At 49.6% G+C, this 13,415-nt stretch overlaps 1 protein-coding gene across 1 annotated transcript in view; it reads left to right on the top strand.

Annotated features, from left to right (window-relative positions):
* ALPL (alkaline phosphatase, biomineralization associated) overlaps positions 1-13,415 on the top strand; it is a 57,004-nt gene that overhangs the window by 27,870 nt on the left and 15,719 nt on the right. The window contains exon 2 of the mRNA XM_007459216.1: positions 9,327-9,490. Within this exon, the coding sequence (XP_007459278.1) occupies positions 9,430-9,490 (61 nt within the window). The 5' untranslated portion in view covers positions 9,327-9,429. The remainder of the gene's footprint in view (positions 1-9,326; positions 9,491-13,415) is intronic.

The raw sequence follows: 13,415 nt of genomic DNA, 5'->3' as shown, positions 1-13,415 counted from the left end.
CAGGGAGGGGGCAAGAGCCACGGTGGTCCAGGGTCCTGCATGGGGACCAGCTGAAGTTGGAGATTGTGGGGGAGGAGGGGTGTGCCCAGGGTCACTGGCCTGTCCAGGGGTGGAGCCAGGTCTCCAGCCGAGGTCTTCCCCACCCCGCCCCCCCGTCTCTGCTGCACACCCCAGGCCGTCCCCTCTGCAGGGCAGGCCACCTGTGATCAAGGACTTGGACTCAGTCAGTCCTTGGCCACTCTCATGCTATGTAACCTGGGGCAAGTTACCTCACCTGTCTTCCATAAAGTGGGGATAAGAAGCCCTCCCTCAGGGGGCTGTGATGCACATACAATAAAATGACATTTGGGAAGAGTGTATAAGTCAAATGGTAAATGTGTGTATTCCATTCATCTACAAACATATAATGTACATATTGCAGATAGAACAAATGTGGTTTGTTTTCAGTCTTACTGACTGCTTCAGGAGTTTATACTTGGCCCTGGGAGACAGAAACATCTACAGGTGACGTTGAATTCTGGCTTGGTCACTTACTGGCTGTGTGACCTTGAGCAAGCACGATCTCTCTGTGCTTCTGTTTTGTTACCTGTACGATGGGTGTAATAATAGTGCCTACCTAGTAGGTTGTTGTGGAGGTTGAATGAGTAAATATAGGTAAAGTGTTTAGAACAATGTCTGGCACATAGTAAGCGCTATGAAAAGGTATGCTATTGTTATTACAAATACAATGACAAAGTATATAAAGTAAGGGTTTTTCTAGAGTAGTCTCAGTTTGAAATGTTCTTTTCAGTTGACAGAAATCACTGATTTCCGGAATTCCAAGACATTGGTATCCATGCTATGCCTCACAGACTGCCTTGTGCTGTTGGTAATAGCCTCCCAAATCTTAGCTGGTTAGTGGGGAGACTTATCCCTGCTGCTGATTGCTGTGTGACCCTGGGCAGGTTGTATACCTTCTCTGTGCCTTCCTTTTCTTGTTGTCCACTGTGAGAGTAAGGATGGGATGGCGACATCTCCTGGTACCAGAGGGGCTCCCACTGCAGGAGTGCTGAGTGAGGTGCCAGAGTGCAGGGGATGACAAACACAGCACATGCTCCTTCCCCCGACCCCACCACTCAGCTCCCAGCCTTGGCTCAGAGCAAGGTGGCCTGGGACAGAACATGTCCTCTGCGTGGGATGGTGGGGGCCTGTGTGCCCGTGGAACAGCCATCCCTGACACCCCTCTGCCCAGGCGCTCCAGCCACCCCAGGCACGGTGCCTCTGGGCCCTGCCATCTCCCTCCCCCGCCTCCCTGCTGTCAGCTCTCTTCCCACCAGATGAACCTTGACTGGCTTCAGTCCTCTGCCCACAGAGCCAGTCTGTGGCATCCAGACCGGCCAGGCATCCCAGGAAGCCATAGAAAAATCTTTAGCTCTGGAACCCAGACCCCTGAGGCTTCCGATTCCAGCTCTGCTGTGTGGCCTTGGGCGAGGGGCAGACCATCTGAGCTGCAAAGTCCTCACCTGTGAAATGGGCTGGCAAGAGACGTGTAAGTCAGGCAGGGATGCCAAGCGCCTGCTCTTCACCAGGCTGAGCTCAGGGAGCGAAGCCCTTTGTGGTCGGTCCTGGCTGCCTCTCTGTCCTCTGTCACCAGCTGTGGCTCCTGCCTTTCTCCCCGACCTCTAAATACTTCATTCCTACCTCCTTGCCTTTGCACATTCAGGTTCTCCTGCAGGGAGCGCTGTTTCTCTCTCTGTTCATCTCAACCCTACCATCCTTCCAGCCTGGTTGTCCTCCCACCCACTCCACGGAACCTTCCCAGCTGACCCTAGGTGGTCTCTTTCTCTTTCTCCTTCAAGAGGAAGAGAAGGCATCAGGCCTCCTGGTGGGATGTTTGTCTGTGAGAGAGAGACAGGCAGACAGACAAATCTGGTCCTCTCAGGAAACATAGCGCCCCTTGAGTATAGGAACTGGAACCTCCACCCCCTAATTAACCCCTCCCCCAAGTGGAGGTGCACAGCAGCCAGGTAAGCTTTTTGGTTTCTAGAGCCTTAGAGCTGGAAAGACCTAGTGGGCCTTCCAGGTGGGCAGGTCTGTGATGAACACAAGGGTAAATGGCTGCTGGCCGAGTGGGCAGAGAAGGGTCTGTCCCTTCTCAACTCCAGCCCCTCACCTGCCCACTTACCCCTCACTCCTTCCTCCCCTGCCCGGTGATCATGGCTGCTGGGTGACATTCATTGCCCACTTACTGTGTCCCAGGCCCTGTTTTAAGCCTTTCTGTGCATTAACTCATATAATCTTTACAAGGACCCTATGGATTTTATTCGTCTCCCACTTTGCAGATGAGAAACCTGAGGCCCCAGGGGTGGGGGGTCACTGGCCCTGAGCTACTCATCTCATGAGGGGCAGAGGCAGGATCTGAACCTGGAGCCCTGGCTCCAGAGCTTGCTTCCTGCTGCCGAGCTGCCTCTTTGGTCACTCACCATTGACCCGCTACCCTTCCACCCACCTACCCACATTTCTGCCTGGCCAGCCGGCTGTGCACCCGGCTCTGCCAGCCGTGGGGCTGCCAACATCCACAGAGCAAGATCCCTGCTCTCTAGGAGCCCACCCCATGGTTCTCTGACTCTGAGACCAAGGTCTTGAGCGGCTGGGTTTTGGGAGCCTGGGGAGGAACTGTAACTACCGCCTGGGCTGGGGCTGGGCTGCAGAGCAGCGCAGCAGAGCTGAGGTCAAGGGGGAAGGGTGATGGGAGGACTTTATCCGGTGGACAGCAGGGAACATTCCAGACCAGGGAACGCAGTGTGCAGAGGTGCTGAGGCTGGAGGTGCTCAAAGGGACAGCTGGCTTGTCATCACAGCCCTAAAGATGCAGTGGCTTGGCAGCAGGCAGGGCTGACGCCAAGCCTCCCCAGGCACTCCCGCCTCTGCTTTTTGTCGAGATGGGGTGCTGTCTGCAGCGGCTGGAGGTCTGAGCCTTGCTCTGTGCCAGCACCTGGCCTACTGCCCTCTGGGGAAGTCCCTCCTTGGGTCTGACCTGCAGCCTACTCTGACCAGCACACATTCCTTCCAGAGCCCTTCACCCAGAGGCTGCTTTATGGCAGCCATAAATAACTTCCATCAGTGAATGAATAGAGTCCCTGCCAGCAAGGCTTGCCAGAGACGCTGGGCGGTTCTATGTTCCCTCTCTCTGACCCTGCAGGTGAGATGTTTCTGGGCTGATCTTCAGTGGCACTCCCTCCCCGAGCAGCTGCTGCAGCCCAGTTTGATGTTGCAGGACCCCCTCCAACTCCCCTCCCCTTCCCCACTGAGGGAGACCGTGTCTGTCCTCCTCCCCACTGAGTCCTTAGTACCTAGAACAGAGCCAGGTACATAGCAGGTGTTCAGTAAATGTTTGGGAATAAAGAATGAATGGACAAAGAGGAATGAACAAGCCTCAGGTGGGGAAGGACTGGGCTGGGGGAGGGGAGCCCCATGGACTGTCCTCCCTCCCATTTCCCCCCTCCCGGGCTAAGCCCCAAAGATTAACCCCAGGGAACAAAGCCAGGTCACCGCCACCGACCCAGAGCTTTGGAGCAGACATCCAAGGCTAGTGTGACTAGGTGTGACGGGTTGTGGTGGCTACTCCGTGGGGCCCTCTTCCCCCAAGATGGCCCTCCCGTCCCCCACCGTGGACGTGGTCCTCACAGCGGTCCTCAGCCTTCTCCTCCTGGCGCTGACCTTGAGCCTGGTCTGCTTCTTCACCTGCCGCCTGGCCAGGCCGCTCAGGTAGAACTCACCCCGGCCCGACCCCTTCCTCTGCCACATCTCCCGCCCTAAATTCATGTGGCCTCTATTTGCTCTTGAGGGATCGTGGAAAGGTGGGCGCCGGTCTCTCTCCCGCTCCGTGGTGGGGAAACTGAGGCCCAGAGAGGTTGAGTCAGCTTGGGATCGAATAGCACTTGGCCATGGACGAGCTGAGATCCTTTGCTCAGTTTCCTAAACCGTAAAACAGGAGCTAATAACACTTGTGAGGATCAAGTGAGATGCCCAAGAAGTGGTAGTGATTCTTATCAGGCCTATTATTCTGTCATTTGTCCTGGACCTTTTGAGACCCAGCCCAGGGCTGGCTTTCTGCCCAGCTCCAAAGGGCTCCAGTGCCCTCTCTCCCAGCATGCTGAGTCAGTCCCCAGGGGCAAGGCCCAGCCTCTGCTCCCTCTCCTGACCTGCCAAGTGGCTGTTTCTCCTCCAAGGCCAGAGCGCAGCCAGGGCTTCTGCACACTTGTCATGAATAGTCAGGGCACGTAGCTGGGAGCCTGGCAGAGATGGTTCGGCTGGGAGGTGGGGAGCGATGGGGCTGGCACACACCCGGAGGCTCCATTATGAACTGGTACAGCATTGGCAGAGGGTGGTGGGCAGCTGGGGCCCTGCAGCCCCAGGCTGGGCCCCATGGAGCCCATCACCTAGGGCTGCCAGAGCGCAGACTTGGAGCCTCTGAGTAGGGGCGGGGGCCGTGAAGAGGAGCCAGCAGGGGAGACTCTGGCTCCTGAAGGGTTTCCTAGATTCTCCTTTCCAGGCAGAGGCAATGGGAGAAGGCACCTGTCTTGTCTCCAGAACAGGCCCTTCTCAATGCCACATCCCTGGGGCCAAAATTCAGAGCATTCCAGCCTGAATCATGGAGCTTTTCATTAAGTTAGCATTTACAGAGCTGATTCTATATGCACGGGGTTGGGAGTCAGAGATGGAGAAGAGATGGTCTTTACTCGCACAGAGTGTCGGGCTAGCAGAGAAGAGAGACAAATGAGAATAACCGTGCAGGGCTGGATGAGCCCTTTAGAGCTCCTGGAGCCACGCTTCACTTTTATTTTTCCTTATTTATGTGTTTGCTTTGGACCTTATTTATGTGTTTGTTTTGGACCTGCGGTGCAGAGGGTTGAATAAGTCATGTTCCTCAGTGCGTGGGGTACCATCATGAGCTCAGTTTCTGTTTTATTTGTTCATTTTCCCCTTCATCCCTGCTCCCCAGTACCAATCCCACCACCCTCCAAAGGTCTTCATGCTAATACGCTTTATTTAATATGTTGTTGAATTTATAAGTGTCCTTGCAAGTAACACTGTGTTGTGTATATGAGTGTGGTTTACACTGACATACAAACTACTGAAATCCCGTGTTTTTAAACTCCACCGATCCTACTGTTTTACTTCTAGTTTTAATACTACTGCCACATAGTTATTGCCCCACCACTCTTTATAACTTCCTTCCCCTAGTTATGGACCTAGAGGTTGCCCCCAAATCTTCTAATCATAAGCCAGTGTTAAAGGGAACATGCCAAAAGTTTCTTCAATAAATATGATGGTTCTGTAGGGTTTTTTTTGATATATAAAGTCTTTATCAAGTGAAAAAATTATTTCAACTCCTGGTTTTCTGAGGGCTTTTATCATATAGTTCTCTACACCCCCATTCCCTCTTTTTAAATGATCTTGTAAGTTTGATTAAGGCTTTAAATGCCACCTTTATGCCCGGGGTTCCCAAGTGTATACCTCTAGCCAAGAACTCTTTCCCGTTGCCAGATGCCTGTATGCAACGGTCCACTTAACATCTCCACTTCATCTTAAAGTCAACATGTCCAAAACCACGTTCCTGATTTTCCCCACCAAACTGACTCCACCTCACACCTCAAAACACTGCCCCAAATGCTGAAAGGCTGAATGCTTTTCCTCTAAGATTAGGAACAAGGTGAGGATGTCCACTCTTCCCTCTCCTATTCAGCATGGTGCTGGAAGTCCTAGCCAGCACAATAAGGCAAGAAAAAGAAATAAAAGGCATAGGGCTTCCCTGGTGGCGCAGTGGTTGGGAGTCCGCCCGCCGATGCAGGGAACGCGGGTTCGTGCCCCAGTCCGGGAAGATCCCACATGCCGTGGAGCGGCTGGGCCCGTGAGCCATGGCCGCTGAGCCTGCGCTTCCGGAGCCTGTGCTCCGCAGCGGGAGAGGCCGCGGCAGTGAGAGGCCCGTGTACTGCAAAAAAAAAAAGAAAAAGAAAGAAAAGGCATAAAGATTGGATAGGAAGAACTAAAACTGTCCCTATTTGTCAATGACATGATTGACTACACAGAAGATGGTAAGGACACAGGTTCAGTTCCTAGTCAGGGAACTAAGATCTTGCAAGCTACGCAGCACGGCCAAAAAGAAAACAAAACAGAAAAGGGACTTCCCTGGGGGTCCAGTGGTTGAGACTCTGCACTTCCACTGTAGGGGACAGGGGTTCGATCCCTGGTTGGGGAACTAAGGTCCCACATGCTGCACGGCGCGGCCAAAAGAAAAAAAAAAGCAATGCTATTTTAGTAGCTCCCCCCAAAGTGCAATACAACAGTATAAATCTAACAGGATCTGTATGATGAAGACTATAAGATTTAAACGCACAGAGAGACATACTGTGTTCATGATTGGAAGACTGAACATTGTCAAGATGCAAATCTTCCCCATATTGATCCACAGATTTAATACAATATCAATCAAAACTATACTGATGGGGCTTCCCTGGTGGCACAGTGGTTAAGAATCCTCCTGCCAATGCAGGGGACACGGGTTCGAGCCCTGGTCCGGGAAGATCCCACATGCAGCGGAACAACTAAGCTCGTGCGCCACAACGACTGAGCCTGCATGCCACAACTACTGAAGCCCGTGCACCTAGAGCCTGTGCTCCGTAACAAGAAGCCACCGCAACGAGAAGCCCACGCACTGCAACGAAGAATAGCCCCCACTCACTGCAACTAGAGAAAGCCCACGCATAGCAACGAACACAACGCAGCCAAAAATAAATAAATAAAATAAATAAATAATTTTTTTAAAAAAAGCTATAGTGATGGAGAACAGACCTGGGGCTGCCAGGTACAGGCATGGGCAGCTCCTGACTACAAAGTGACAGCACAAGAGAGTTTTTTGGGCTGGCAGAACTGTTCTCTATCCTGATTGTGGTGGATATCCATGTGGATATCCATATCCATGAATCTATCCATGTGTTAAACTTCAGAACCTTCATCCTGTAGTTGGTGAACCAGGATCCCCACCCTTGGAGGATCACCGTGGTAACCTCGTTGCTTAATGGTTAGAGTTCAGCTCTGCTACCTGTTTGTAACCTTGGGCGAGTCACTTTTCCTTTCAGAGCCTTGTTTTTCCTATCTACAAAGGAGATCATACATCTCTGTCTGTCTACCACATAAGTTATTATGGTGAACATTTTATCAGTGTCCTTTAGGGATTGTTCATATAATCTCTCAGAGAGTAGTGTTTTTATTTTATTGAAATATAACATACATACAGCAAAATGTCTATATTCTCAATTGACAGCTTGTTGGATTTTCAGATTGAACCCACCCATATAAGGCAGAGAGTGCCTTTTTTTTTTTTTTGATGTTCAATATTCACTTTCTTGTCGCTGCCATAAAAAATGACCGTAAACACAGTGACTTAAAACAATACAAAGTTATCCTCAGTTCTGGAAGTCAGGAGCTCCAAGAGAGTCTTTGGGGCTGAGAATCAACACATTGGTGGGGCCGCTCCCTTCTGGGGAGGCTCCAGAGAGAATCCACTTCCTCGCCTTTCTGGCTTCTGGAGGCTGCTGTATTTTTTGGCTTGTGGCCTTTTTCTTCAAAGCCAGTCGCTTAGCATCTTCCTTCTACGAATCTTCTGTCCTCACTCAGCCTTCTCTTCTGTGTCAGATCTCCCTCTGCCTTTATCCTGTCTTGTAATACCCTTAGTTGGTTTTTATACTTTTAAAAAAATTCTTTTAAGTTGAATTATAGTTGATGTACAATATTATGTAAGTTACAGGTGTGCTGTATAGTGATTCACAATTTTTAAAGGTTATTTTCCATTTATAATTATAAAATACAGGCAATATTCCCTATGTTGTACAATATATCCTTGTAGCTTTTTTTTTTTTTTTTTTGCGGTATGCGGGCCTCTCACTGTTGTGACCTCTCCCGCCGCGGAGCACAGGCTCCGGACGCTCAGGCTCAGCGGCCATGGCTCACGGGCCCAGCCGCTCCGTGACAAGTGGGATCCTCCCAGACCGGGGCACGAACCCGCGTTCCCTGCATCGGCAGGCGGACTCTCAACCACTGCGCCACCAGGGAAGCCCTCCATGCACATTTTTAAGGTTGAATCAACATCCCTTTTTCCAGTTAGAGTGGTTTCTTACCTAACAGCCCACTCTGTCTAATGGTAGAATGTTGTGTATCACTGCCATTTCCCACAACAAATGAAATGATCATTTTTATCTTGATTTTGGTGGAAATAATAACATTATTTCCCAGTGAAACTCTTGCCATTTAAAATTCCTCATCTTCCAGTAACATTTATACACAACATGATTAGTATTTACATTTCGCAGCTGCCAATGGGATTATCCCATGTGATCCTAACAGGATGACCACAGTTTAAAAACATTCTTAGGCCATTAATACATGCTCATTTTAGGCAATTTGGAAAATTCAAAACAAAAATTAAAGAAGAAATAATCATTCACAGTCCTACTGCCCAGAGAAAACCAGTTAACATTTTGGTGTATTTCCTTCCAGTTTTTTTTTAAATAACATTTTTGTAAAAAATTATAAAGGTAACATCTCAACACAGAAGGAAAATTTGGAAAATGCAAAAAAGACAATGAAAAAATAATGAGTCATCTAAAATGTCACTGCCCAGAAATGGCCGTACTTATAAGACAATCTTTTCCTGTATGTCCCTCCTATAGTTTTTATATCTCTCGCCATAAATGAAAAGCTGTAGCACGTAGCAAATATAGTTGTCCTGTAAGAGCAAATGTAGGTGTCCCTGTAAGAAAAGGTGGACTCTTTGTTTTGTCTCTGATGTGCTTGGGACATGGGTAATTGAAGGCTAAAGGCTGATGTTCTAGAACAGCACTTCTCAAAGTGGGGTCCACGAACCAGCAGCAGCAGTAGCTGCAGCACCTGGGAGCTTGTTAGAAATGCAGTTGGAGTCTCTGGGCGGGGGGTGGAGGGTACTGGAATCTGTTTCAGCAATCCTTCTAGAAGATTCTGATGCATGCTGCAGTTTGAGAAGCCCTACACAGAAAGTGAACTCTGGTGGGTTCTGGGCTTCAGGTGGATTGAAAGTGGGAATTCACTTGGGAAAGGAGAAGGAACCACTTTGCAGCATGGAACTCATTTATGCCTATACTACTGTTTATGTGATGAAGCTTCTTGAGGGAGGGACCACCTAGGTTTTGCATCTAAATGCCTAGTCTCTTGTAATAGGTGAATAATGAATGAATCAACGAATAAATAAGTGAATGAACAGATGAACTCTGGAGCTGTGACCTTCATGTCTTTTTTTTTTTTTTTCCCTAGGATTGGAACATCAATTAACTACTGACCACTGGCAGCCCACCCTTCCCACCCATATCCATCATACCTCTGGGCTCCAGAGAAAAAGCAGGTCTTGGAGTGCACCATGATTTCACCATTCTTAGTGCTGGCCATTGGCACCTGCCTTACCAACTCCTTAGTGCCAGGTAGGATTGGGGGCAAGGGTGGAGGGAGGGGGAGACATGGTGCAGGTAGGATATTGAGGGCAGTGTCTGTGTTCAGGGTCATAGAACCATCCAAAGTATTTAAGAGCTGGAAACAAATGTTCAGAGCAGGAAATCCCAGCCTCTACATGTGCTAGTGTTGGAAAGGTCACTCTTTTTCCCTTTATATTATTCTTTAATTGGGGTTTCTATTCTCTCTTACCTCAAAGAATCTGAAATAGAACTTTATAAACCCTTCCAAGTCGCAGTATGTTAAGCCTCCTGTTGGCTTCGTCTGCTTAACTCTCCCTCATGATAGTACATTTCCTTATATTTTGTAATTCTTGCTTGTAAACTCACCTTCAACAGTTTTTTTGTTGTTCTTGTTTTGTTTTTGTTTCCTGTTGTGAACTCATACAAAAGTGTTTCTACAGTGCAGTATTGTGTCTGATTCTTAACTAATTCTATGAGAGTACTTATGTTAATTTCTCAGTTTTTGGTTCTTACACTATAAATTCAGGCTCAGATTTGGAGTTGAGTTCACATTTTTATGACTGGCTTTCTGTCCCCATCCCTTCCATAGCTCCCAGGCAAAACATGTACCTGAAAAGTTTCAGCCTAGACTTGTATTTGGTCTGACACTGCAAGGGTCCTTCAGCCTCAGCTCCTGTTTACCTTTCTGGTTTTGAATACCCTCTGAATTTCTGCCTCCTGGGGGCTTCCCTTCCCCCTTTTCTTGCTTTTTCAAGTAATATACTGTTCTTGATTTTTTTTTTTTTTTTCAGCATTTTAGTGTCTGTTGTAGGAGGGGAGCCCTCCTTGGCTCAGTCCATCATGTGGCTGGAAGTCCCCACTTGCCCTCCCCGAACCTTAATTTCTCCATCTGTCCAGTGGAGATAATAATCTCTCCTCCTTAAGGCTGTTGTGGGAATTATAAGGGACAGTCACAGTGCAGGCAGGGAGTGGGTGCTCGTAGGAAAAATATATTTCAACAGATGAGGGAATTGGGATTCAGAGAAGGGACTGGCCCTCCCAGGTCACACAGCAAGTCAGTAGCAGCCCTGGGGACTGAACATGAGCCGCTAGATTCCCAGGCCGCTGCTTCCTCTGCGATCCCATGATGCCTTTCGGCTTGTGTCCTTGGGAGCCCAAGGTCACTCTGGGACCGAGTCCCTGCTTTCTCAGCACTCACAACCCACCTGAGCGAAACGTGAGCAGATGGATGAAATGTGAGAAGACGAAAAAGCGACAAAATGAAAAATATTCAGCACTGCAGTTTTTTGCATGTTTCATTTTAGTCATTCTGATGGGTGTGTAGTGGTGTTACATCATGGTCTTTAACTTTTAAAAAAAAATTAGGTGTAACTTACAGCAAAGTGCACAAATCTTAAATGTATAGCTTGATGAGTTCTGACATATTTTTGTACCCATGTAACCATCACCCGGATCAAGAAAGAATATTGATCATGGGACACCAAGGGCTTTCCTGTGCCCCTCCCAACCACTGCCCCCGCCCCACCCTGCCCCAAGCCAGAGGAAGTGACTAGGCTAACTCCTGCTACCTTAGTCGAGTTTTGCCTGTTTTGAGCTTCGTATAAGTAGAGTCATACAGTACGTACTGACAAGCACTCTTCACGTAGTATTCATTACAGCACGAGCATTTCTGAGTGTCATTTTATGGTCTCCAAAAACAATGGCCTCCTGATACTTAGTTGTCCAAAGCCACCATTGCTTAAACCAGTCCTCTGACAACAAAGTCAGTTTGACACCCACTGAACCCTTCTCGGACCCTGGGATGGCGCTGGTGAAAAAGACAAGGGCTCTGCCAGAGTCCCAGTCCTTCAGGGAGCAGGCACAGCAGGGAACTGGCAAACGGGTAACAGGGCTCTCCTGGAGAAGTGGCAACGGGAATGGGGAGGCTGATGGCAGCCCAGCCCCGGGGGTGCTGTGCCAGGTGCTAGGGGGAGGGCAAGGTGGGTAGAAGTTCATCACCACCCAGATGGCACCCAAATGGCCAAAGAAGCTCCTTGACCAAAGCCCTGGCACCGTGGTATGTGGGAGGAAGGTGGGAGGGAGATTGAAACCCGCCCAGAGCTAGTGGGATCCCTGATGAAAACCACTAGCCCAGGGAGTTTGCAGTTAGCAGATGCAAACTGTTACATTTAAAACGGAGAAACAACAAGGTCCTACTGTATAGCACAGGGAACTATATTCAATATCCTGGGATAAACCATAATGGAAAAGGATATGAAAAAGAACGTATCTGTGTGTATAACTGAGTCACTTTGCTGTACAGCAGAAATTAACACATTACAGTCAACTATACTTCAATTAAAAAGTAAATTTATAGGACTTTCCTGGTGGCACAGTGGTTAAGAATCCGCCTGCTAAGGCAGGGGACATGGGTTCGAGCCCTGGTCCGGGAAGATCCCACGTGCCACGGAGCAACTAAGCCTGCGCGCCACAACTACTGAGCCTGCACTCTAGAGCCTGTGAGCCACAACTACTGAGCCCATGTGCCACAACTACTGAAGCCCGCGCTCTGCAACAAAGAGAAGCCACCACAATGAGAAGCCTGCACACTGCAACGAAGAGTAGCCCCCGCTTGCCGCAACTAGAGAAAGCCCGCATGCAACAACGAAGACCCAATGCAGCCCAAAAATAAATAAATAAAATAAATAATTAAAAATAAATAAATAAATTTATAAGAAAAGCTTATATTTGGAAATAAAACAAACCCAAGTTTTAAAAAAAAAAAACACTGGCTCAGGGCACTTGCCCAGGCTTTACCTCACTTGATCCCAGAACTGCCTGCGAGTAGCTATGTCCTCCTATTTTTCTGGGGCAGAAACTTGAGTGGCAGGAACTTGCCTAAAGGTGCACAGCTGGATGGAAGGGCCAAGGCTCTCCGGGCTCCAGCCAGGGGCCTCCGCCCGTGAGGTCTGAAATTGGGGAGCTTCAGAAGAGAGGTGTGGTGCTGGGGGGCTGCCAGCGTGAAGGTGGGGGACTGAGGGATCAGGGTGGGGATGGGACCTCTAGGGGGAGGAGTAGGGCGCGGGTGGGTCCCAGGCTTGGGGTGGAGAGCTGCTTCCTTCCATCTCCTTTGCCTGCGCTACCTGCCCCAGGCAGGAGCACAGCCATAGAGATGTGTGGGTTTTCCGTTCCCCTGTAGCTCAGTCTCAGAATCCTGTTTCCTCATTCCGCAACGTGGAGGAAGTAATCGTAGCCACCCTGGAAGGCTGTGGGGAGGGGAAGGCACTGTTGCCGTGTATGGGGCACTTGGCACGAGCCTGGGTACCGTGAGTGTGTAAGAAAGGGGAGCTGTGCTCTTCACCCGCACAGCATGGGCCTGAGCTGGGCCAAGGGATGAGGCCTGTGTCTTCAGCCTACGAATGTGTAACATGGCCTTGGACAGGACCCTCCCACCTCTGCTGGCCTCAGCCTTCCTTCCATGCAATGGAGGCCGCTGAAAGAGAGAATCCCCAAGGAGCTCCCCTCTCTAGGCTTCTGTACTTCGATGGGCAGGTTTGATGGGGCCCAAGTACAGAAGACAAACCAGCAGATGGTGGCAGGGACCCCGACCCCCGTGGAAAGGGATCCTGGGCCTCTGCTTGGATGAAAAGGGGATTCCAGGACTTACTGGGGTGGGGGGGGGCATCGATCCTCTCCTGTGGGTCAGGTGTGTCGCTTTCCTTATCTAAATCCCATCCCGTGAAGACCCTGAGAGGAAGGTACAAACAAACACCTGCATCTGACGGGGAGGAGACTGAGGTCCAGGGAACTCACTTGTCCACACAGCTGCTGCTTGGCACAGATGCGGTTCTAACTGAGGACTGTCGGGCACTAGAGTGTTCTTTCCACTGGGGAATTGACGACTAGACTCATGGACATGAGAGAGAGAAAGGAGAGGGCATTCCTGGGTCCCAAT

Source organism: Lipotes vexillifer, unplaced genomic scaffold (assembly GCF_000442215.2).
Source record: "Lipotes vexillifer unplaced genomic scaffold, Lipotes_vexillifer_v1.1 scaffold496, whole genome shotgun sequence".
NCBI classification, from domain to species: Eukaryota; Metazoa; Chordata; class Mammalia; order Artiodactyla; family Lipotidae; genus Lipotes; species Lipotes vexillifer.
Note: the sequence above shows the minus strand (reverse complement) of the source record. Positions and strands in the feature narration are given on the sequence as shown.